This window comes from Cryptomeria japonica, chromosome 8 (assembly GCF_030272615.1).
Source record: "Cryptomeria japonica chromosome 8, Sugi_1.0, whole genome shotgun sequence".
Classification (NCBI taxonomy): domain Eukaryota; kingdom Viridiplantae; phylum Streptophyta; class Pinopsida; order Cupressales; family Cupressaceae; genus Cryptomeria; species Cryptomeria japonica.
In genome coordinates this window covers 675254306-675279923 of record NC_081412.1, presented here as the reverse complement: position 1 = coordinate 675279923, position 25618 = coordinate 675254306, and the positions used below count along the sequence as shown (strand labels likewise).

Below are 25618 nucleotides of genomic sequence, written 5' to 3'. Positions count from 1 at the left end.
CCGAAATCGCATCTTTTTTCCGTTTATAAGGCGTCGTGCAAAGCAATTGAAATCAGAATTTACACCTAAGAATCAGCTAGAAAACGCATTATCAGACTTAGGAAAATTTCTCAAGCTTTGTCCATTTTCAAAATTGATCCTAAAGTGCCTAAGTATAAATCCGCAATCGAAAAGCTTCATACAAATTCATGTTTAAATCAATCAAGCTTTTAGCTAAAGATGTCATGTTGTTCTTTCAATTTGGTTTTTGAATTGACCTTGTATGCTGGCATATCCTTTATCTAACCCGCTTTACTTCCTTTATATCGCCTCGTAATCCGCATCCGACTATGCAGGATAAATGCCTGAATCGGCAGTAGAATCATCAAAGATGCCTGCTACAGCCGAGACATCGCGAGCATCCAAATCAGATATCCCTCGCAAAGTCAAAAGGATGAAGTATCAATATCAAAGTGGGGGACTTAGGGAGTCAAAAGTTCAGAGTGTCTAGGACAATGTCGGTGATACTAGCCCGGGCCATATTGATATCCAAGATTTCAGAAACCGAGTCTTCTCCCCTAATGCCTATGGCAAGCCTAGGCAGATGATGGAAAGTGGCATCGCCCAAGCGGCAGGATTTCCCCAGACAGTGCAAAACTATGAGTTAGTAGTAGAGGTTGCCCGGCATTACCAGCCAGGTTCCAGGTTGGTGCTCCTCGAGGACATGGTCCTCGCTAACTTCACTCCTAAAGCCATTGGCGACGCATTCAACATTCCCTTCCCGAACAACCCCACAGCCACGACTATAGATGAAGCGCAGGGGGCGTATGATATGAATCCCGCCAGATGCAGAACACTAATGAATGAAGAGTGGTACAAGGAGAGAAGACCTCGAAGCGTCAGGATTGGGAAAAAGACCCCTAGAAGCGACTTTCACAACGAGCATGGGGACATGGTCACATTGGTCGGCAGGATTATGGGACTTCCCCAATCCAATTACTTTGAAGAATGGATGTTTTACTTCACAGAGTAAGTCTTCGCTGGGAAATCCAAGTTTGACTAGGCCCAAATCATAAGCAACAACATCCACACTCAGCTGATCGAACTCGAGACAAAGAAGTACTTCACTATGACCTCCTATTTGGTCTACATGTTCGCCAGGAACCAGCCACTACCAAGTATGATAATGAAAGGTGAAATTGGGAATGGACCGGATCAAATAAAAGTATACAATTGTTACCCACAGCTACACTATCAGGATATAGCTCAAAGAGAAAAGAACAGCCCGACCTATGCAGTTGGTCAATATGAGTGCATCAATGACGCCTTCACAATGCGCCTGGTCAGGCTAATGCAGGGAGGATTACACATAAGGCTCTCAGAGCAAGCTACTATCCTAGTGCAAAGGTATGGGGCCTGGTTCATCCAGTTCCTAAGGTTCTCCTATATCCGGATAGCTGGTTTTGAGGGTGCCCCTCAACGACTTCCACGGTACCCAACCGACTAGATAGTTCTTATGGAGGTCGCAAGGCAGTCACGTCCGACAGGCAGCTTACTCAGGGACAGCAAGCAGGCTGGATTCGCATCCCCCATTATTATAGGCAACCAAGATGTCCATCTAAAGAACCCATCCCAAGCGGAGGAATCCTTTGCAAAGCTAGCCTCCTATGGCCTACAGGAGCATTTTCCAAGGAAATGCTTCGATTACGACAATCTCGCAAAGAGGGCCTATGGCAGGCGATACAGAGCAAAAGAATCAGTTGAAGATTATTGGAAGAACTGCTCTGATGACTATGAGGTCCGAAGGCGCGAATATTCAAGGCTGAGTGTGCAGCAAATGCGACTTTTTGAATACCGTCAAGTCCCAGATCAACTCACAGATTCAGGAAATTACCTGCAAGTCCGGAAATTTGAGACAGTAAGGCATCTTTTACCAGGCGTTGATTGGTCGCAAGACCCGATCACTGATTTTGAGGCAGTTATGGCAGCCCCAAGAAGATATACTGACCAATGGTTGTACCACCAGATTGAGCGACTAATACATGAGGGAGTCCAGTTCACTTACCACTTGATGGGTAACCTTGATTCTCAATCCTCCGAAGATGAGGGAACTTCCAATGCACCTAAGGAAGAGATTGAAAAGCCTGAGAAAAGGAAGAAGGCTAAGGCCAGCAGAGGAACTCGGACATCCAAAAGGACAAGAAGGGAAAAGATCCCCATTAGGAGACCAGAGGTCACTTCATCGTCAAAGGACCCTAGTTCGTCCTATGATGTAGTAGAACTAGATTATATACCTGCTCCGCCTTCCCAAAGTGATATTGGCGCATTTGGGGCTGATGATCCTCCTGCACCCGACATACTGGAACCGGAGTTAAGAGTCGTTGAATCAGTCGAACCAGATAATCAAATTGAGGAAGGAGAGATTCCATCCACTCAGGAGATCGAAGTGCTTGAACCCACCCAACAGAGCGGCCATGAATTGCTACTCCATAATACTACCAAGGATGACTCCACTGTTGAAGGAGAGCAAAAGACAGATGATACCCGCGGGCCTGAAAAGACTGAAGAACAACCATCACACGAAGGCACCAGGCAATTGTTTAGTGAAGTGGGAGAAAACTCGGCTACGAGCAAAGAACTTGACACCTCCTCTACTCCTGTAACGGAACAGCTGCAAATTTGTGATGAGACGGCTGAAAACATCAAAGAGCAGAGTGCAAATTTGACCATAGCATCAGCCCAGACTGTACCTCAAGAATGGTTAATTTCTCGAGCTTAGCGCAAGGCCGCCACCAAGCCACCCATCGATTTAGAGGATATCTTTTCACGCATAGACCAAGCTAAAGCCAAGGGGAAGAAAAAGCCCAAGGCATATTCCAGAATAACCAAGGATGAGCAAAGGAACCGTACTCTTCACATCGCCACCCCGCCTGTAGACAAGCGAGCAAATCAGGTTACACTGGCAGATTATAGCGTCACGACCGTCCCTATTGGACGAGCCACTAAGGAACAGGAAAAGGAAGAATTCAGGGATTCAATGCAGAACATACTCAAGCAACTTGAAGAAATAACAGCTGAAAAGAACATGTATCAAGCTCATGCTGAGCAGGCAGAGGGGTACATTGATCAACTCCTGAGACCATTACAATGCTTTTGAATCCCACATTCCCCCGACAGCATTGGCACAAAGAGCCACGACAGAATTTGAAGGAGTGTGGGATACTGCAAGGGCCGTCAGGGAATGGATACAAGGCATCAAAGGGAGGGGAGAACGAATCCTTGAAGAAGTAAAAGAAATGGCCCACCATCGAGAGACCACCCTGGTCAGGCTATTAGAGGTAAAAAGGGAATCCCTCAAAATGCAAGAAGGGGCTGCCACAACTCTTCCCCTCATAAGAGCTCTTTTTTGAACCCAAGCACAAATCCCTACACTCTCAGACATCGTGCACCCACATGATATCGGCGTTTTCAAAGAGTGGTACTGGACTATCACCATGAAGAATGACACAAGAGAAATCATAGATAAAGAACACGATGCATGCGAGGCAATTCTGAAAGGCATGCAAGAACTCGGCAAGACAATCCTTCGATCAATGGTCTCGGGATGGCGAAATGACCTATCCGATGATGTGATACAGCCAGACTGGGAGGAAAGACTGGAGACGGATAGGATCACCTATTCCGCTAGGGACCTGAGTTTTGCTAGTCAATTCCATTTAGACATGTTGTGCTTTGAGTGTAATCGTTCCAGCTGGAAGGATGGTTTAAAGCACGTAGAACAATACCTTGAAGGCATGCAGTATAAAATTCGTCATCCTCCTATGCCTCCATTCAGTTTGCTATTCCAATTGTGCATCAAGTTCCAGGAGTATGTTCGTAATGAACGTGCAGCAAGTCCAGACCTTTGGCAAGAATATTTACATCACGAGGATGAATTCCTGGAAAAAGGATGTGAAGCTGGAAAAGAGAAAGTGCTTTCCTAAAGTGATTTTCTTTTGAATTTTGATAAGTGCACTTTTTGGCCAAAGGGTCATATTTGACTTCCAAGTCAACTATAAATGTAAACTTTATATGTGTGCACCTTTTTGATTTATTTTGGATAAGTTTTAATTACCTTTTTGGGTAGTTATTGCTCCCTTTGGGGTAGATGTTGATATTTACCCTCCATTTATGGGTATGGGTACTCTTTTGTAAAGGATGAATCTGGGCCGCTTGTTTAGATTAGATCTTGGCCATTCATCCATTTTTGAAGCCTATTTAAAGGGACTGGTTTTCCCTCATTTTGTAAGAAGTTCATGGATTGTTGTTGAAGCTCTGAAGCTCTGGTGAAATTTACAGGATTTAATGCAAAGTTAAGACTGTTTCAAGTTTCCTTGTGAGTGCATAGTCTCCTTTTTCATTAATTTAGAATTTTCAGTTATGTTTCTTTCATTTCTCTATAGCATTTTCTAGATAAACATCTAATAGAATCCTCGTTGTTCATACCATTAGGGGATGACTGATTGTCTTTCCTTCTGTATGGTTAATCTGAACCTTTCATATGCTTAGTTCAGTTATTGAATGCTCACTGAATGAATGTTAAAGTTCTGATGTTGTATTTAGTAGCATGAAAACTCAATTTTCCCTTGAAGATCGCACTAGATTGATGCAAGTATTGTGCTTAAGTGGCTGGTAATGCTTAGTCCAGTTATTTGGAGTTGTCTGTCTGTTTTCTGAATATGCTATCCTAGTTAAATAATCTAGACTTTTTGTACCTCTCTTTCCCTATCCCTCTTTTTCCCTTTTTTTTACCAAGAAGAATCCACAGTCCTACTAAAACAGTATCATACAATTGAAACCAATCGGTAAACGAGACTGTTAAAGTTTTAGGGAGCTCATCCAGCAATTGCCTATTTTACCGTAAGTCCCCTTGTGTTTCCATCAAGAACACATCAAACCACTGAGTAATCCCACAGTCAAGACCTAACAATCGAAACCTTGAGGTCGTCCCCTTTAATCAAACGTGAGAAAAAGCATTAGGGATTTCCTTCTCTCAAGAGAGGATAGGGTACTCGGCGAGTACATTCTATTCTGCATTGGCCGGATGAAGTCGCAAGTTCAGCGATTTTAGACACATCAACAGACCCTTGCAGCCTGTTTTCCTTCCAAAGGAAGTACCACCACCTGTGGTAGAATTCCCAGTAGCTGATGAGATACGGGCATGTTACATGGAGTATGCATCACTTCCCACAGAGATCCATGATATTTTGTCCCTTGATCAACTAATGAATCAGAACAAGAGAAGGGAAGGGAGGTTTGATAACAGATACTCTAGTCCAAGAGATTACCAACAAGCTCTTGGGAAGGTCACTCTAGCACACTTTGATGGGAGCAATAAGTGCACAGCTAGAGCTTGGGTCCAGAAGTTGGACAACTATTTGTCCTTAAGGCCAATGCCCGGAGAAGACGCCATTAATTTTGCTACCCTACACTTGGCTGGTGTTGCTCACAAATGGTGGCACCATGGGTTGGTCACCCTTGGTCATAACTTGATAACCACCTCTGCTGAATTCACAAACCAGACATTAAGTTAAAGGGAATTTTTATTCTTTCAACTTACTAACTTACTAACTTGCTGATCAATTCACCTTTTTGTATATGCCATAACTAATCTCATTATTACATTAAGATCTGCCACTTCAGCTTCAAACCAATTAGGTGAAGGAAGAGGTTTACCCTTTTCTCTTCCAAAGTGACATTAAACATAACTTCCATCATCTTCAACCTGATTTGGCATGGAAAATAGTTAGCAAATTGAAATCATCTTTACTGCAAGACTAGAATGCATTCTCTTTTAGACTTCAAAATCACCCACTGCATTTGCCCAATAATCTTCAAGGTGTACCTTGTGCCTGTATTTTTGTCCATTAACTCTCCTAATATTGTGATAAGGATCAAAGTTCAAGGAGTAAACTTGCAACTCTTCATATGATCCCTCAGCTACTTGAATTGAAAGACACATTTCAATTGAATTTCCAAGGGTGATTGGAAAGGTTACCCTAGCCTTGTGCTTGTTCTTCTGAAACTTTGTCAGACATGGATAACTGCCTTGTAACTTCTAACAAAATCATTTTCTTGGTTAGATACCTTGGAAGCTTATAAGGATGGGATGAAAATCCGTACAATCTGATGTAAGTGAACTTGGGAAACTGAATAAACCATGAACCATATTTTTTTGACTAATTCCTTGGCTTCTTGTGACAATCTCTTATGGGTGCTCCTTGTAGGATTCTAATAATGTACATCGAGAAGGGACCATGCACCCTTCTAAAATGACCAATATTGTGAAGGTGTAATTGAGGATAACATTCATACACTTTGATTTGTCCTTCCCAATTCCCAATTGATCCTCTATATCTATAACTCTTTGCCAATATGTAGACAACATATGAACTCATAAAAAAATCGGGAACATTCTAACTTCCTTGATTGGTCATCTAGGTTGTCACCAATTATCCTTTCCCAATTGATCATCTTCACTTGGCATAATATTTCTTCAACATAATAGAACACGCATGGCTCAAAACTAGAAGCTTGAGGGCATCCCATTCTTCAACAAGGTGACAAGATCTCCATATTACTCCTTGAAGTCAAACCTGTGAAGTCTCTTTGGTATCCTGGAATAATGATTCCTTGGTTTCAACAACCAAGTGTTATTGATGATTTTTGCACAAGCATTAGGTCCATCATTGTACATCTTCAATGCTTCTTCCTTTGTCTTATACATTGTGGAATTGTACACTGGAATATCAAATGCTTCTGCAATAGCCTCCTCTATAAGATAAGCCAATATTTCGCCATCGGGAGCTACTACATGTCTTTCCTCATGATCATAATGTTTACAACATTCCACCATCAACTCGCTACACTATACTATAGGAGGGAAACCAGCAGTTTACCCAATCTCGTTCTGCATCATCTTCTTAGCCATTTTTGATGGATTGTGTCCCTCGTGCCCATACATTCATCTTTTGAACTCCTCTGTATCTATGTGTCCAAGGTTCATGTCTCCAACCTTCTTCCATCGTAAAACAATCTTTGACTCTAGGAGCACTCCTTTGAAGTCGTCCTTTGTTTGGGCTTGCCTTGAAATGCCTCTAGTCTTAGTACCTGACATCTACTCATTTACCAATGTGAAACAACACTTTAAAGCTTGCAATTGTTAAAAATGATGCCTCAATTCCGGAATACTCTAATTGGTGAGGAAACTCAGTCAGGTCTGCATGTAATTTGCTTGTATTTCTGTTGGAAATCACCTCTCCTTCAGATACTCCCGATTTGTTATTTGATAATATTAGCCTTCTTTTCATTGAACACTTGCCTTTAAATCTGTTTTTCATGCACTACTTTGTTGCAGGCCTGATGTTGACAAATTCACTTCCTTCCTTGCTAAAATTCGTTGACTTTTGCCCCTTATTCACTCCTTGTTTGCTCTGCTGGAATTCGTTTTGAATAATAAGAATACGACTCCTCCAACCTTGTGTATATATGCACTCAAAGGGTAATCACAATCTCTTGATGAGGTCGGCTAGGTAAAGTTTATATTATTGTTTTTTCATATTGCAATTTTCCTCTACTTCAGGCTGGCCCTCTTCCTCAAAGATTCTTTTGCATTTTGAAATTGAACTAAATATTGGAGGGAAATTTCATTGTTTCAATCAGGTCAGCCTCCACTCTTGATTTCACATTTAATTTGAAGGGTTATTTATGAAAGGTTGAGCACCCATCTTCTAGGTGGAAATCTGACTTGCGCATGCATTCATGAGTGGGTTTGAAGGTCATCTCTACATTGTTGAGCAGGATTCCTAGGATATTCAACAATTTGTGATGAAATTTGGAAGGGATCTTACAATCCTAAGCGGAAATTTCAATAGTACATGCACACAAGTGCTAAAACTGTTGGGTGGACTTTCATGCATTTCCAAGTGGGATTTGTAGGAGTGCTTGCAGTTTGTGGCAGGATTGCAAGGTAGACTTGCAATGTTGAGCAGAGCTAGAGGGTTGTTCAACATTCTTGGATGAAAATTTTACTTGGTTAAACAGTGTTGGGCAGAAATCCAAGGTTATGCAACATTTTTGAGCCAAATTTGCATCTTGTGCAATATTTTGAGGCGAAAGTGCAAGCTTGTGTTGCACAATTGTTGAATGAAACTTTACCTTGATCATGCATTTCTCGGTGGAATTGCAAGGTAGATCAACAATTTCAAACGGAATTTCACTTTCATACTCTTGTTCCTTCAATTTTCACTTTCAAACTTCAAACCGTTTGCATTGTCAAATTTTTTACAGCTCTCACCCCTTGTCACCCACTTCTACAAAAGTCTTTCCTTTGCAATTTCGTTCCTCAATCATCCTCAAGACCTGATAAAAGAAAACCCTTCTTACTCTAAGGCTAAATACTTTGAAACTACTGCCAAATCTATACAAAACTAAGCAAACACCTAAGACTAACAACTAAGCAAGCCAAAAACAAGGGGTACCCATTTGCAATGGGGTGATGTGTGGAAAGGTCACAGCACTTGGTTTCATAACTGTTGAGTTAGGGACGAGATCTTTTAGCTCAGCATATTTACAATGTATTAATGGGAAATTCACGATTTGATCAACTTGGGTATTGTGCTATGATTTATTGACTTGAATATGTTTATAAAGATTGCAATCCTTGATAAAACTATTCTTATATCTTGAGTGAATTCTATTATTTTAAGGAATATCCCAAAAAGGGACATCACATATCCTATTGCAGATTTTGGATAGAATAATTCTTTAAAATCAAAAGTTCTTGTTATTATTATTCTAGCCACACTATATCCAAAGAAAAATTGAAATGAAAAGAGGTGACTAGTAACCATTTCTAGTTGTACGATTATCACCTGATGTAAGCTTCCTTTCAGGTGAATGAAGCTTTAAATTTATAACTTTGGCATCTTATTATGGCATTATTCTTAACAGCAATTGTACAAAAATTAATACTTTAATGTGTTAATCATGGATATTTAAAAAATCACTATGATAATTTAGAAGGTATTCTATCGAATTCCTTCTTTTCCAGTACTTCATTATAAAGATCCTAGACGATTCACTATTGGATCTCTATTCGTCATTGTAAAGATCTTGGTCAGATTATCTACTAGATCGTTTGCTTAATTTTCAATAATTTATCTGCTATGCTTGGTATGTATAGGAATCAAGTGATTTAATCTGTCATTCTAGCATTGATGCAATTTCACTTGCATTTATCCAAATTGGCTTGATAAGAATTCACAAATCGCGATTAACCATTTTGGCTTCATTAGAATTTGCAAATTACTATTAACCATGTTGGCTTGATCAATTCCATGACTTTGCTTATATTGTAACTTAATCATCTTGCCACCAATATCTTCAATGTAATTCCATTGTTATGCTTGCATCTTGCCCACATTGAAAACTTGTTGATCAGAGAGAGCTAGGTTTCGAGTGATTGAAAAAAAAATATTTGGATTTGAGCTAACGTCATGTGGAGGTTACTACATTTACTTGCAATTTATTAAATAAAATGTGATTTTTTACTGATTTTCCAGCTGGTAAAACCAATATCAAACATAACTTGACCAAGAAGTTTAAATTGCCACAACCATAAGAATAGGTTGCAGTTGATTGTGGGTTATTCACAAGTTTTGCTACTGTAGTGTCATAAAATTGCGACCCTTGCAATTGTCGACCACATTAGCGTCCTCACACATGCAAACTGAATCCCTAGGCCTGATTGGAGACCAGAGACTTGCTCGGCACCTGAGAACTACATCTTGCTTGCCCTCCGCACAGCCTAGACTGCATCTTGTCCTAGAAAAAAGGGCAAGACAAGGGTGTGGCGCCCCTGTTCCCTGCCCCATTTTGGGGCATGACCCTTTTCAATTGTGCTTTGGAGGTTCCACATTGAGCAGTAAAACTCCCCCAGTGTCGGCCTGCGATGGAAAATTAGTCAATTAAACCTAATTAACGAGTATATAAGTCGCATTTCCCCTTCCATTTTGGGATAAGACAGATAAATGAGATCGCGCATTCAAGCATTCAAGAGCATTCAAGCATTATTTTCTAGCATTGAGCATTCTCAAGTCTCCCTTCAAGGCTAGGTGTTGCATTCAAGTCAAGGATTCAACCATTTAAGAGGAGATTCATTCCAACATTCAGTTCCACACAAGCAAATCTATCTACAACCTCCCTTGAGGTGACTTACATTTTAGTCTTTCATTTACATTCACTTGCAAGTACTTTCTTTCATCATTTGGTTAATTCCAAAACTGGGGTTTGACCTGAAAGCAAACCCCCAATCCCAACACCTTTCCCTCTCTTTTCTGTGTGTAGGTTGCATGTGTGTAGCTATACTTTCGGATTCGGACTCCATTTGCAGAGGCGGACAAACCCTTTTCGTTTCGCGGATTTTTCAGAGGACCGTGTACACTCCCGCCACGGTTCAAGCAACTTTTCCTCAAACTCGCAGGGCGGCTTCGTCTCGACATATTATTGTCAAATCCAAGCGCACAGCTTCATCCTATGTTTCTATCTCGAGTTATAATCAAATCTTTGTCACTTTCTCACTTGATTATAAGCACAGAATTCAATCAATACAAATCTCAATCTCAGAAGAGGGGATTCACTTACCATCACTCAAAATTCAATCTCTTTCTCTAGAGGTTGAATCTAGTCTATTTTCCTCCCTCTTCTAATGTAATGCGTGAAAAGTATTTGAAGGGAAATCCGAAGTGAAACTTTCATCTCTCCTCAGAGGGAAGAAAAGCTTTCCTCTAGATCTCCATAATTCACATTTTCCAACATTACAGCTACTATGTTTTAGATTGATTTCGAACTTAGAGCATCCTTCAATTTGTATTTAATTAATCAATTGTTTAATTGCTATATGAATTAGTATTTGAAGTGCAATGTTATCAGTGCAAATTGCTATCCACCGCTCAGTAAACTAAGAATCAGCCGCTTAGTAAACTTAGTGTAGGAGCGGATGAGTGCATGATTCTGTGTGACTAAGTCATGGTGCCACCAATCATAGGCAACACCCTCCAAGTGTAGTACTGAAAACTATATGGCCTCATCCTCTGGCATCGGTTTCAAGGAAAGGAAAATATCCAATTTGTGCACCCAAGCACGTGTGCTAATCTTACCACTCCCATCAAAACGAGATAAGGTAATCTTACTGGTAGCTCGATTAAGTTTAGTATTTTGTTGTTGTCTAGGGCCTCTATCATTACAATGCCTCATATTATCCTTGCGTTGCATACAATACCGATATAATGGGAAGGCATCTCTAACATGTTTTGGGAGACATGCCCACTCCTCACTGACTGCCATAACCATATCTTGAATGCAACGCCTTCTTGTGGCTCTACAAGTGGAGGCTCGTATCTAGGAAGGAAATGGGGTTGCATAGGTATGCCCACTATACAGGTACGAGCCCTGTCACATCTAGGTGAAATAGATGCACTGCCCAATGATGAAGGGGCCCTACTAATGCCATGGCTGCCAACTACAGACCAGACCTATCATGCCTATAACGCCTATTCATGTGGCATCCCAAATCAAATCTGTCCAATGTATCCTATAACTTGTCAAGCGCCTGCACAATCCTAGGCTGAGCATTAGCCAAGGTTCTCATCACCTCATCAAGGTTGGGGTAGTTATGTCTCTCCTCCTATCAAGGACTCGTATTTCTCTCACAAATGTCACCCATGTCAAAGTCCAAATAACCTTGCACTCTCTTGCATGTATAATATCTATATGGTCTTGTCCTACCAGGATACATGAAAATATTTCCAGGCCCTTTGGTTGGCAGCCACAGGATTACAGCTCTAATACCACTGAAAATCCCTTCTCCAACTGAACTAAATACTGGTCTGAATTTTTTCTGATTTTGGTTTGTTCTCTTGTATGATTTTTCTTTGACCAACGAAACGAAGTGTTTGGTTTGGTTTGTATTTTTGAGTTTTAGATGCCAAATGATAATACAATACTTGAAAGGGAAATAAACACAACAATGGCACTTTTTTGGACTTTTTCTACTAAGAAATAATTGATTGATCAGGAAATCAGAATTCTGATTTTTATTACAGCAAACAATAATTGCAATTTTGAAAGATTTATTTCACCAGAAGGACAAACAGCATACCAGGGGTCTAACGCCTAGCCTAGAAGTGAGTGTTTTATTGGATGAATTTTGATCTACTGCAAAATAATGGCATCCAAATAGAATAATGCCTCCAATGAGGTTTATTTGCTTCAACTATAATTATCAAAAACAATTATTGAAAGAATTGACAAACCTACTATTGATTCCTCCAGGCTCTCAGGCAAGATCACTGAATTTGCCTAATTTTCCACAAAAAATTGCTCATATCAATCACATATGCTTGGATAAGTCTGATAAATCACTTTATTTGCTGATTGCTAATGCTGACAATGAATTTCCTTCCTTATTCCAACCCTAATCACCACTATATGAATTATTTGATATCCCAATTGCCTCCAAAGTGGTACGGTTGACTAGGAGAGGCCACGTAGGTGCTGGAAAAGGTTGTCGCTGTTAATGGTATATAGCTTCGGTCAGATTCCTTCAAGCCAACATAAATGTCTAACTAGCCTATCGGCCTTAGACATTTATGTAAACCGATTTAAATGATATAGTCCTTGCCGACTTTCCATATGTTATATTGGCGATTTAATAAAATGGTTTGTCAATAAAACATAACTAATTGTTAGAACCAGCCACCCTTGGAAAAGTCACATCGATTGGAGTAGAGCTGACTCTTGATGGAAGTCGTGTTGCTTGAAGACACCCACCTATGGATACATATAGATTGGCTACCTCTCTCTCCGAAAGGCATCGAATATACAACAAGCAGATTGCATTCCATATCTCCAGCAGTTTGATCTTTCACAGCAGATCATATATTACCCTACAGCAGTTCATGTATCTCCTACAGCAGTTCGCTATCATCTAGAGCAGTTTGTGTTCTCTCTACAGATCGATTCCTTATTTACCTTGCTCCAAGAAGTGAAAAATTGTAAAGGCATCTTGCCATACCGATTTAATAAATAAGAGACATTTTGATGCTAGGTTTTTCACCTTCAAGTTGGAAGGTTTTCCCAAGGTATATACCGTGCAAACTTGTGTAAATTGTCTTATATCTGCATTGTTCCTAATCTGATCAAAAAATTAACAATGGCTTCCTTTAATTGCATCCAAAAGCTAATTCCCTTGCTGTTACAGGTCTGCAATTGCTAATAAGTCTAATTATTGTTGCCCAAACAGAAATTCTAGATGAATTCTTCGATTCTGTGACTTGGGGTTTCGTCCAAGTCCACCTGGTATTGAGGAGATTTTGTTCCCTAGTGTAGATCTGCTGCCATTCTAATCTGCAGAGCTCCAAATTCCCAAATGATTCGATGAAAATTGATGAAAAAAATGCCAAAAGATGGTCGCTCAACTTCTTTTATTCTTCCCATAATTCTAACGCCATATTAGGTTTTCTCATGCCAAATTCCAAAGGAATATTCCCTTCACTTAGGCATTCAACATGAAGGGTCTAATTAACCATTAACTTGCACATGTTTTAAAGCTTCATTGTGCCTAGGGGTGCATGCCAAGGGGAAAACTTTAATGTTTCTTTTTCAGCTTTATAATTTCCTCTTTATAAAGTCACTTTATAAATATGTCAATTTTTAGAAAAAAGTGACTTTGGAAATAAAATAACATAAAGTGCTTATAAAATAAGTTGTCCAAGGCCAAAATTGTCTAAGTATGAATCCCCTTCGCTAGCTAAACTGTAATGTCCCCTTCTCAATGAAGTGCTTTTAGTGGTCCATTGGCCTATTCCTGAGACACGTAGGCTATGTGGAATGGAGAATTAGGGTTTCAAACGTTGGTGAAGCGAGAACTTACTATTTTTAGTAAGTTAGGGGTTGGTTGTTTGGATGATGTTGTCTTACTGAGCTTTCCATGTTCTGTCCCTGGGTGCGAAGATCATGCTTTTTGGAGGAGTAATTACTGACTTACTATTTTTAGTAAGTGGCAATTTGGAGCATTTCTATTTTTGGCAGTGGATAGGGTCCTAATCCTGCAACAGTTCTATGGTCTTCTTTACTCCGCTTCATCCTGCTTTTGTCGATGATCAGCATGGGAGTCATAAGTGATTTAATTAAATATTATTTCCTTGTCTAAGGTTTAATATTTAAACATTTGTATTTACTAATTAAATGTATTGAGGATGACTTAGGGAAAAATACTTATCTGATATCAATGTGTTATTTTCCTAGGTCAATGGCGTTTTATTTGGTGGCAATTTGGAAGGATAAATCATCTTTTGTTTTATAATTTTTTATATTGCAAAAAATGTCACCAAAGACAAAGTTCGAACTTTGCCTAGGAAGAAGGGAAGTGGGGGCCATGTTGGGAGGAGACTTGAAATGAAATGAAAGTAGTTTGACTTGAGTTTGGGCGCCATTTGCATTTGAATTTGGGGGAGCTTGGAGTTATAAATATGAGCCTTGGGCTCTCATTTTGGGATCTTGAAAAATTGCATTGTTATGCTGAGGATTGGCGTATGAACTTTGAACCTTTGGAGTGTGGCTCCCTAGTGTTACCAGTTTCGTACTTGAGATATAGTAACTAGCTATGTGGTGTATCCTGTGACATTTTTAGTGCATATTCCAGTATTTTCGAAGTGTGGTGTGTTTTCTGGAGTTGTTGGTTTCCCTATGGCTGAAGCAAGTTTTCGATCATACCTCCCTACCTGAGCGACTGATCATTCTAGGTACTAGCTCAAACCTTCTTTTTTCTGTTGGCGATATATCTTGTAAGTTTGCAGCACTATATTCTGAGTTTTAGATTTTATATTGCAAATCGAAATATCCTAGCTAGGTGTGGGTTTTGGTGAGTGCATTGGGATGCCTGCAGGGTGTTTTGGAGTGTTTGGTAACTCTATTTTGGTTTATTCTTCGTTGCTGCTTGTCTAGTGTTGGTTTGGGAGTGATTTGGAGTGAATTGAAGGAAATTTGTGTGAGATATGAGCAATTTAGTGAGTTTATGGGTTGCTGGTTATGCATTTTCAGCCTACCGTTTTGGTGTTGAATTGGTGTGATGATCATTAGCTCTTGTGTTCAGCAATATACTTCCACTCTCTCTTTCCTCTCTATTGTAAGGTTAAGTAGTAGGTATTACTAACCGTTCTAAATTGTAATCTTCATATCCCGCTGAAAAGTGGAAGAGGTTGGCTTGCCGCCTGTATCAGATATTTTGTAATTCAATCCTCCCGCTGCATAAGCGGTTGACTGATATTGGTTGTAATGATCCTCCTATTGCATAAGCGGTCAAGTTGTGTAGTTTTGTAATCCAGTCCTCCCACTGAAATATTGCGGTAGAGTGATTTGTGTTTTAAGTGTTGTTCTCTTGGTTGGTTTACCGCCAAGTTCCTTGCTTTCCCGCGAGATAAGCAGAAGGGGCTGGCTTGCCGCCCGTTATTGTATTTCAACAGTTCAGTAGTTTATCTCTAACGATCCCCTGCTACCGTATGCTCTCACCCTCCCAATCTAGGCTCTCAGTGATCAGAAAGTGTAGGGTTCCTTCCAGTTGTTTAGATTTCATTATTCTAACCCTGGCGGGTGATTGGTGTGATAGTGCTATTGCTCTGAAAAAACAAAAAAAAATTAGTGGGATTATTACACAAACATCTCCTATCCACTAAATTCACCTACGGAGATGGGTAACAGGCAAATCTTTGTCTCCTGAGTGACCACTAGGAAAGAGGGGACACTACAGGATCTCATTGATTCAGACCATTTTGATAAGTAGCAAGTCAATGTATCCACCAAGCAACCAATGTAATAGACATATAGAATCCACAAAGGGATTTATTTGTACTTAGTAATGAACAAGAAAGAAAATGCACTTACACTTTATACGTCCAATCTAAATAAAATATGAATTTTTATTCACAGTTAATAACGAACAAAGAAGAAAATACACTTACACTTATGTCTCTAGTCCAAATAAAATATGGATGCAGACAATGAGCAAGTATAAGTGGATCCACAGATCTTTTGTAAAAGGATTTATTTGCAGTTAGTAATGAAGAAGAAGAAAATACACTTACACTTTACATCTCCCGTCCGAATAAAATATGAATGCAGACTATGAGCAAGCATAAGTGGATCGACAGATTTGCTTGCTGCAGCAAGTGCCTGCATTGTAAACATTTTATTTAAGTTTTTCTTTTCGACAAAAAGCAAAGAGGTGGAGTCTATTTTGCTACACCTAAAATGTCATTTCTCTAAATCGAGCAAGGAAGAAACTTTCTTTCCAATGTATGCTGCCACTACATAATACAATTAAACAAGTCATGTTTATTTAAGTTGTCCTATTATTGAATAATTTATCATTCCTTATGCAAATGAAAGAAAAAAAAATCCCTATACCTTTAAAATTATGTTACCAAGTGCACTTCAGCAAAAAGAACATAGCTTATAACAAGAGTATGAAAATACAAACAATGGAAGAAAATCGCTTTCCACACATCAAATGCCATTCCTCTAAATAGCAAGGAAGAAAATTCATTCCCACTGTATGTTGTGACTACATAATACAGTTAAATGAACCTCATTTATTTACACAATGTTTTGATTGAATAAGTTAGTATTCCTTATGCAAATGAAAGAAAAAGGAATCCATGTGTGTCTAAAATTATGTCATCAAGTGCACTTTAGCAAACTAAAGAATATGGCTTGTAACAAGAGTAAGAAAACCATAGTTCCACAAAATTTCTTGACAGCAGGATAGGGGGACGAGGCGACCAAGGGCCTAAGTTTGGGGAAAACATCAAGATGACAGTGGCAAGGCAGCACAAATACATATAGTACTTGAAAAATTAATTCTAAAAACATGCAAAGTAATAAGTATTAGAAGTTAGAACTTATAATTACAAATAAAACTTTGACACACTAAGCAAAATAAAACTACTCAGTAGTAAACACATTGCAATGATTGCATTGGACATTTGAACTAAACATTAACAATGAAAATGTCAAATCAGAATTTATATTATATTCAGAATTTAATAATAATGATTACAATGTTCAAAATGACAAAATGGCCTAAAATGATGCCTCTAATCATCCCCAAACTCCTAATCACTAGAACTAATGGAGTCCACATGTTTAAGCTCCTCCCAACCAATACCAAAGAGCCCTATCTTTATAGCATCATCATCAAGTTCTGCTGCCTCCTCTAGCTCTACATCTCATCGGGATGCTGGACCCTCCTTGTACATAATTGTGTTGTGATCAATAAGATGCAAGGCACTATGAACAGCCACATGTTTCTCCACCCTCCTAGAGGTAAGTCCGTTCCTCTTAATAAAATAGATGAAGTTATAAGTAAACTACTTCCTCTTAATGGAATAGATGAAGTTATAAGTAAACCAATTCCTCTAAATAGTAGAATAACTAGAAACATTTGATAGGAAACAAATGCCTATAGAGGTAGTTAAAGAAGGAATCCCATGTAGAGTCCACCTCAAAATTGGGTCCTCTTGTGCCATAGTCTCCCTATCTATCTTGGCCTCATCTAAATATCCCTAAGAGGCAAAATCTGTCCACTCAATACAAGTGATGTTGCCATTTATAAAATCCCATATCTTTTGAATAGCTTCACAAATTTTACCTTCACCTCAACATCCTATATAGGGGTAATTATCCCAAGCTTTTGCATGTACAACTTCAGGTTCAATGCATAGGCAGCCATGTGCGAGGGAGTGTTGAGCTTCTCTCGTATATGATGAATGATTGGCTGAATATGTTCACTATAGAATTGCAATGTGGAGCCTTTTTGTCGACAGTCTTCACTTGGTCAAGCATAGTATCAATCAACTCATACACCTCTCCAAGATTCCCATATCTAATCAATCTAAAGACAAGAATAATGATGGAGACAATATATTTTGCATCATCAGTGAAAACTCTTCACCACATCCTTCACCTTCTTCCCTTGCTCTATCTTGGACTCAAGCCATTGATTCCATTATGCTATAATAACCATTAGTTACAATGCCTATTGCAACTCAAACATCATCTCCAAGAGAATATGATACATATTCTATAGGTGTCAAGAATTCCTTCTTGGAGGTGATAAAGAGTCCACGTGAAGTGTGGAGGTTGCAGATAAACATCTACACATCTCTAGCAACACAAACAATTGTTTTGATCCAGCCAATTTTTCCCATGTCCTTGATTGCATCATTCATGGCATGCACACAAGGAGACTACCCAATACGCCTATAAATTGTCTCTAACTTCCTTGCAGATTTGCACACATAAGCCACAAATATAACTACTTGCACCACATTTTGTGGCTTAAACTCCTCTTAGCATTTTTACAAATTTGAAACTGAAAATCAGCATCTTTGTGATGCCTTGAACAATCAACAAACCCAAGGAAATGAGGGTCCCCTAAACATGTAACCATGGTATTGATCAGTGGACAATCCCTAATGTTTGTCTACACATCCATGACTATGTTGCATCTACTTGTGATCAAGGATTCTTTCATCTTCTCCATTAAAATGTTATTCTTCCAATAGTTCTTATCCAAGACTTTTGTCCGCAAATTAATCTACCTTGGTGGCACATCTGATGGTCCCACCCTTATAATGTTTACAACCTCCTTATAATAAGGAGAGGAAGCCACATCGAATGGAATGGCATTGCCAAAGAAGAATTTGCCAATGGCATCATCTACCTCATCCTTCAATTGCACATCAAAAAAATCTGCAAGCAAATTTATAGCATCACCAGTCACCCTACGTTTCCCCTTATATTTTATTGCCCTTGAACTGTAATGTCCCCTTTTGTGGAGTAGTTAGAAGTGTCCCTTTTAGCCTATTCAATTCTTATAGGCTACCATTAGGATTTGTTAGGGAATTTAATTAAATACGTAAAATTGTCCAATAAACTAATTTTCCGGATGACTATTTTTTAATTAATTTAAAAAGGTGACTTAACTGATTTAAAAGGACAAATATTATAGTTACTTTATAAAAGTGCTTTATTGATTTATTTCAATATGGTAAAAAAGGTACCTTCAAGAATGTTCTACAAGAAAATTACAAAAGGTGATTTGGAAGCTCATTTGCATATGCTGGATTTTCTTTCTTTTGTGAATACTTGAAGCTTCTTCTGAGAGCAAAACCTATGATGAAAACCAGAGTTTGGCCCAAACTTTACGAGTCCAAAGTTGTTTGTCAGACTCGGCAGACTCACTGACTCCTGAGCCTAAAACTCTGTCACGCCCAGCCACAAATAAAAAGCAAAAAAAATAAAAAATGGTTTGTTTTAACTTGCAAAAAAGGTAAATATGTTCGCCTTCTTACCCTAAAAATTCATTTTTATTGTTTGCAAACACAAGGAGGAGAGAAAAAGAGGCATTTGAGCAAAAATATTAAGGCATTGAAGAGCAGACTAGCAGATAGATTGAAGAGGAGATTGTGATTGTTGATTGTTTGTGCAAGTTAGTAGCTTGCATTCAAGCATTTAAAGGAGTTAAAGAAGAATTTGGAAGAGGTCCCTACAAATTTGAAGGTACATTTCTTCAATTTTGGAGCAAATTTAAAGAGGTAAGTTACATTTTTTTTGTTGTTTTTTGATTTTTACTTTCATATTTCTATTTTATTGTACCTTTGTTTTGTTTCATTATGTTTATAGAAAAAATATGAAACCCTAGTTTTGTTTTTCATTCAATTATTTATTTTTAAGTTTTAACTTAATTAGAATAAGAGACATTATGCAGCATAATGTCTCAACGTAATGGTAGTAGAAGTGGTGCTCCAAAGGCAGTCCCAGTAAGAAAGGATAAGGCTTGGAAACATGGCATCCCTGGATTAAAAAAAGGAGAAGTAACATGTATTCAGTGCAAAACAAAATATAATAGGGGAGGTATTAACTAGCTGAAATATCACATTGCATAAATAGAATGTCATGATGCCAAGCCATGCAAACTAGCATCCCCTAAGGTTATACATGAAGTGCAAGCTCAAATAGAGGAATTTGAAGAGAAAAAAGAATTAAAAAGGAAGCAAATGGAAGAATTGGCAAACATTGGTGGAGAGGCTTCTTCAAATCCTCGGCCTCCACTTCCCGCATCTGGAAGTAGTGGTAGTGCGAGTGTGAGCATTGGACCTCAGATTCGTAAAAATAAATCCACATTAGATTCACTTTTTGTTCCACGCACGAATCTAGGTGCCCAACCATCGCTTGAGAGCATCGGTTGGAATAAGGAGAAGCATGATGCTGCGAAAATTACAATTGGAGATGTGTGGTTCTACAACAACGTTCCATTTCATGCAACGAGGTATTTATTATTATTCTGATTTATTTGTCTTAATTTTTTTGCTTTTAAGAAATTAAGAATTTAAGAGTATGCCACATTGATTATTTTAATTTTTAATGTTACAAGTAAAACTTAATAGTTAATAGTAAGTATTTATTCTGTTTATTTAATTTGTTTTAGGTCTCAATATTGGCAAATTATGGTAGAGGCCATTACTACTTGTGGTCATGGGTTCAAAGCCCCTAACGATGAGGAGATAAAGAGCCCTATTTTTAGTCAAAAGGTGGCTAATGTTAAAGCCAAAATTGTCGAGCAGCATGAGATATGGAGGAGGAAGAATTGGACCATCATTACGGATGGTTGGACCAACAGAAGCAATAAAACACTACTGAAATTTCTTGTCTCCTCATCAAATAATTGTACTTCGTATTTTGTAGAGTGTATTTATTATTGATTTAGTGAGTCAATTTTTAAATTTTTGTTTGACTAAATTGCTTATCTTTCTTTCTTAGGTAGCATAGTGTTTTTGAAGTCAATTGATGCTTCAAGGAATATAAAAAATGTTGAGTATCTCTGTGGAGTATTGGAGAAGGTGGGTGAGTAGAATCTGGTGCAAATAGTTACAGATAATGCAGCAAATTATGTTGCTGGAGATAAACTTCTCATAAAGAGGCACCCCACCTTTTTTTGGACCCCTTGTGCTACTCATTGCATTGACCTCATATTGGAGAATCATCAAAAGGATCAAAAGAAACCTTCACGTATTTTTGCAGCATTTTGGAAGGGCACTAACACTTGCACTCGCAATGGAATTAGTGGCTTCACCCTTCTCTACTTCTATATTTTCATTGGGTACATAAACGGATTTAATTTCAACTTCTACATCAGCCTCTTGAATCTTGACCTCATCCTCACTCATACTCATAAAGACTAAATGAAAAGATATAAAATTTATAAGTTTACAATTTAGAAATTAAAATCCAAACAATACATAATGCAAGGGATTAAGACACAAGGATTTTCTTTTGTTTCTCTTACTTAAGGTGGCATTTGTAGAACACAAGATGCCACTGAGAGGGGGGGTGAATCAGTGGTTTTCAAACTTTAACCTTTTAATCCTAAGTGTGTGTACCGGTTAGCAGATCTAACACAAAGTGAATCTATCGATGAGATAAGGGAAGACCAAAATGCAAGCACACACAAGAGGCGCGTCACATAACACCGGTATATACGAGGAAAATCCAGCATGGGAAAAACCTCGATGAGAAATGTTGTTGGAGTCTACTGCTCCAATCCAGCCTCACAGTAAACACTGATTACAAAGTTTAGGGCACCAACCCCTGCATCGAGCTCCAACTCAGTGATTACAAAATCTGTAAACAATGCAAAAGTAGTCTGCCGGCTACAAATGAGTTCTATAACCTCTGCAATCTCTATTCCAGATCAGCCCTGCTCTGTTCTCTGCTTAACCGGTTCTCTGTTCTTCTTTCCTCTCTGCTGCAACCTTAACGGTTCAACCTCCACTTCTTCCCTGTCGGTTTTGATCTCTCCTCTACTCAATCTCTGTTGTATCTTATCTTCTCTAACACTCTCGTCGGTTCAACCTCTACCTCTTTTCTTTGCTCTGCTTTGCTCACTGCAGCTGTCCTCTTACCGGTTCACACCACTGTCAGGCTCAATGACAGTCTACCGGTTGCCTTACTCTTGCCGGTTGAACTCTTCGTACCGGTTCTCTCTCAAGCACTCGGTCACCTCTATGATTATCGATGGGCTCTTTGACTGACTAACACTCTCATTGCACTCACTTCACCGGCGTCACTCTCTCGTGCAGCAGCAGCAGATCTGGTCTTCAAACTGCATATTTATACTTCTACATTCCCACCAAAACAAACATTCAAACCTTTGGCACGCTAGGGTTCCTTCATCAATCACAAGGCGTATCAAATCAGATCGGCTCTCTTCTCTGAGTTAGTCAAGCTACAACCGATCACCCATCACCGCCAATCACGCTGCTTCCAAAACACATTTGCCATATTGTTGTGACCATTTCACACATCGCCCCATTAGAATGGGGACCCCCTCTTTTTTGCTTTTGTTTTGCTTGTTCTTCTCTCTGCTTTTAGGGTTTTGAGTGAATGAGTGGTCTGTCTGGGCTACGGCTAAACCTTAAGGGTCCCTTTTGACGTTATTCAAGCTAAGTCCAGTCAAATTTTGGCAAATTGTTAAGTGTCTTCCTGAAGAATTGAGATTGTTGAAATAAGGTAAGCCTCTCAGGGGAGTCAAATAGGTCTCAGGTTAAGTCTAGATTGAAGGTCTTTACGGTAAGGTCTAGTTGTTTCCTGGTCTAAGTCAGTTAAACACAGTCAGTGAAGAAAGTGAGTCTAGTGGGCTAAGTTGCATAAGCGAGGAAATAGATCAAGAGCCTGATAATGCCAGTTTCGCTCCTGACCTTCTCTGAAGGCTCAGGGCGAAAATCCTTGTAGATTGGACTTCCTTCACAATTTTGGCTAAGTGTTGGGATGTTTTAAGAGGATTTTGGTGTGTTCTTGCCTGGGGAAGTTTTGATGAAATTTTTTAAAAGCAAAATGATGCCTAAAATAGAGAAATCGCTCCTGACCTTGCTGAAGGTCCAGGGCGAACTTCATCCTAAAACACAAATTCTTGTTTTGAGAAGGCTTGCTAACTGGTTCCTGGCCTTGAGAATGACCTAACTCTGCTTTGTGAAGTGATTGGAGACTTAAATTTTGAATAGTTTAGCCAAAAAGGGTGAAATCGCTCCTGACCCTTGCTGAGGGTCCAGGGCGAAAATGTTATTTAAGGCATATTTGTCACTGACTTTTTTAATTTGTTTTGTGCAGGGTCTCCAAGAGGGATGATTGGACGTGACTTGATGCTTTTGAAGATTTGAAGGCATGGAAAATGATGAATTTTGAAGGCTAAGGGAAAATTCGCTCCTGACCCTTACTGAGGGCCCAGGGCAAAATTTTGATTTCCCTCATCTTATAGTGAAAAAAGGACCAAGTGTTGGACATGAGTGGAAAATCAATGACTTTCTCCATCCACCTGAAGGAGTTTTAACTTGAGATGATGAAGGATCTTGTTGGAATCATCAAAATCGCTCCTGACCCTCTCTAAAGGTCCAAGGCAAAAAAACTTATTAGAGTCATTCCTAACCTTGTTTGGTCAAATTGAGATATCAAAGGCAGGGTGGAGGATGAAATGAGAGTGATAAAGTGTCCAGACTTGATTGAAGATGACGAATTGAAGGAGTTCTGCCCAAGGGGAGTAAAGTCACTCCTAACCCTCTCTGAAGGACCAGAGCGAAATTCTTTATATGCACATTTTTAGACCTTTCTTGGACAGGAACTTTTATTCATAGCATGAAACAAGATGAAATCTTCCCTAGCAAAGACATTTCATGGTGAAAAGTGAAGCATTTTGGTCTAGAGGGCAAAATTCGCTCCTGACCCTCTCTGAAGGTCCAAAGCGAAATTTTCAAAAGGCACATTTCTTGCTAGGTCAAAGTGATTTTTATGATTGGAATAGATAAAGGCAAGTGTGTTTTACCTATTGAATATAATTTGGACGATCAACAAGGAGGCAATCAAGCCAGGTTTGAAAAGTCGCTCCTGACCCTCTCTGAAGGTCCAGGGCGAATTTCTAAGTTTCTCTCCTTTCTTTGAAGACTTAAGACAAAATCTTGCTTGAACGACTGAGGAAGGGTATGTTTTGCCCATTGAAGATAATTTGGAGGGCTAACAAAAGATGGATAAACTTGAATTTGCAAAATCGCTACTGACCCTCACTAAAGGTCCAGGGAGAAAAACCTAAAATCAAACCTTTTCCTCCAAAATTAAATGAAGCTAAGCTTAGGCACAAGGTAGAAACGGTGTTTGAAATGCCTTGAAGTGGAATTCAGATGCTAGGAGTGTAAATTTTGATGACAATAGGGAAAATCACTCCTAACCCTCTCTGAGGGTCCAGGGCGAAATTTCCTAGTATGCCCATTTTCCTTACATTTCGAGATGATATTATTGTTCTCAAGACTCAGTAGGGAGTGAAGTATGTTGTTCTACGCCTTAAGAGTAATTTGAAGTTGGAATGATCAAGAATTTGTGCAAAAGACTCAAAATCGCCCCTGACCCTTACTGAAGGCCCAGGGCGAAATTTGCAAAACCAACAACTTCCCTTCAAGATCGCGCTAAGGCAAGGTTGTGCTAGGGTGGAAAGGTCCTCCAAAACGTGATGAACAAGGATTTACCTCCAAAACTTGATGATCCTAGCCTAAATTGCAAAAGTTGCTCCTGACCTTCACTACAGGCCCAGAGCGAAAATCTTTGAAGCCCCTATTTTGCATTGCAAAAGCAAACCAAGCATGCATAGAACGAGTGAAGGAGATCATTGCTTACCCCACAAGGAGAATTGACAATTAAAAGATTAAGGATTAAGAGCAAAAGTGAAAAAATCGCTCCTGACCCTCTCTGAGGGTCCAAGGCGAAAAAGTCCTAATAGCACTTTCCTCCTAGAGATCAAATGAAATCAAACTCAAAACCACAGTTAAAAATGCCATTTAAATGCATAGATGAAGTTTTGGACAAAAAAGGCAGGTATGCAAGGGCAAAATTGAAAGATCGCTCCTGACCTTCACTGAAGGTCCAGGGCGAAATTGGTGATATCCTTCATTTTTACATTATTGAGCGTTGATATTCCTTCAAATGATCACCAAAATTACTAATTTTGAGGCATTTGAAAAAATTAAAATTAAACTGGCATTTAATAAAAGACATTGGCATTTAATAAATTAATTTTAAGCCTTAAAAAATCGAACTTCTATCTTGGAGGCATTTAAAATTAATTTTTTTATTAAATTAAAATTAAATATGGAGTGCTTAAGGTCTTATTTTTATTTATTTTACCAAGTCGGCCCCTCCTTTTTGGAATTTTTTTTTTTTTTTTAACCTCTTTTTGCCAAGTCGGCCTACAGGGAGCAAAGGGGTGAGCGCTCTATATATTGGAGGTGTTTTTTCATCATTCAAATCATTCAATCATTGCTTCAAGTGCGAATTTGGAAGACTAATTGAAGGTGCGAAATCTGGTTTGCTTGGAGCGATTTTCTATAAGTGTTGAAGGCTAGAGGGTAGTGGAATTGATTCTTTTGAAGGCTAAAGGAGGCGCATTTTATTCAAGGGATAACTTTGATCTACATTTTGCCTAGCGAAATTCACCTATTTT

The 25618-nt window shown here is 39.0% G+C and overlaps 1 protein-coding gene across 3 annotated transcripts in view; it reads right to left on the bottom strand.

Moving 5' to 3' along the window:
* Positions 1-25618, bottom strand: part of LOC131032376 (acyl-CoA hydrolase 2) — a 256053-nt gene that overhangs the window by 159858 nt on the left and 70577 nt on the right. For all 3 annotated transcript variants that reach the window (XM_057963331.2, XM_057963330.2, XM_057963329.2), the window contains one exon: positions 16161-16248. In XM_057963331.2, the coding sequence (XP_057819314.1) occupies positions 16161-16248 (88 nt within the window). The remainder of the gene's footprint in view (positions 1-16160; positions 16249-25618) is intronic.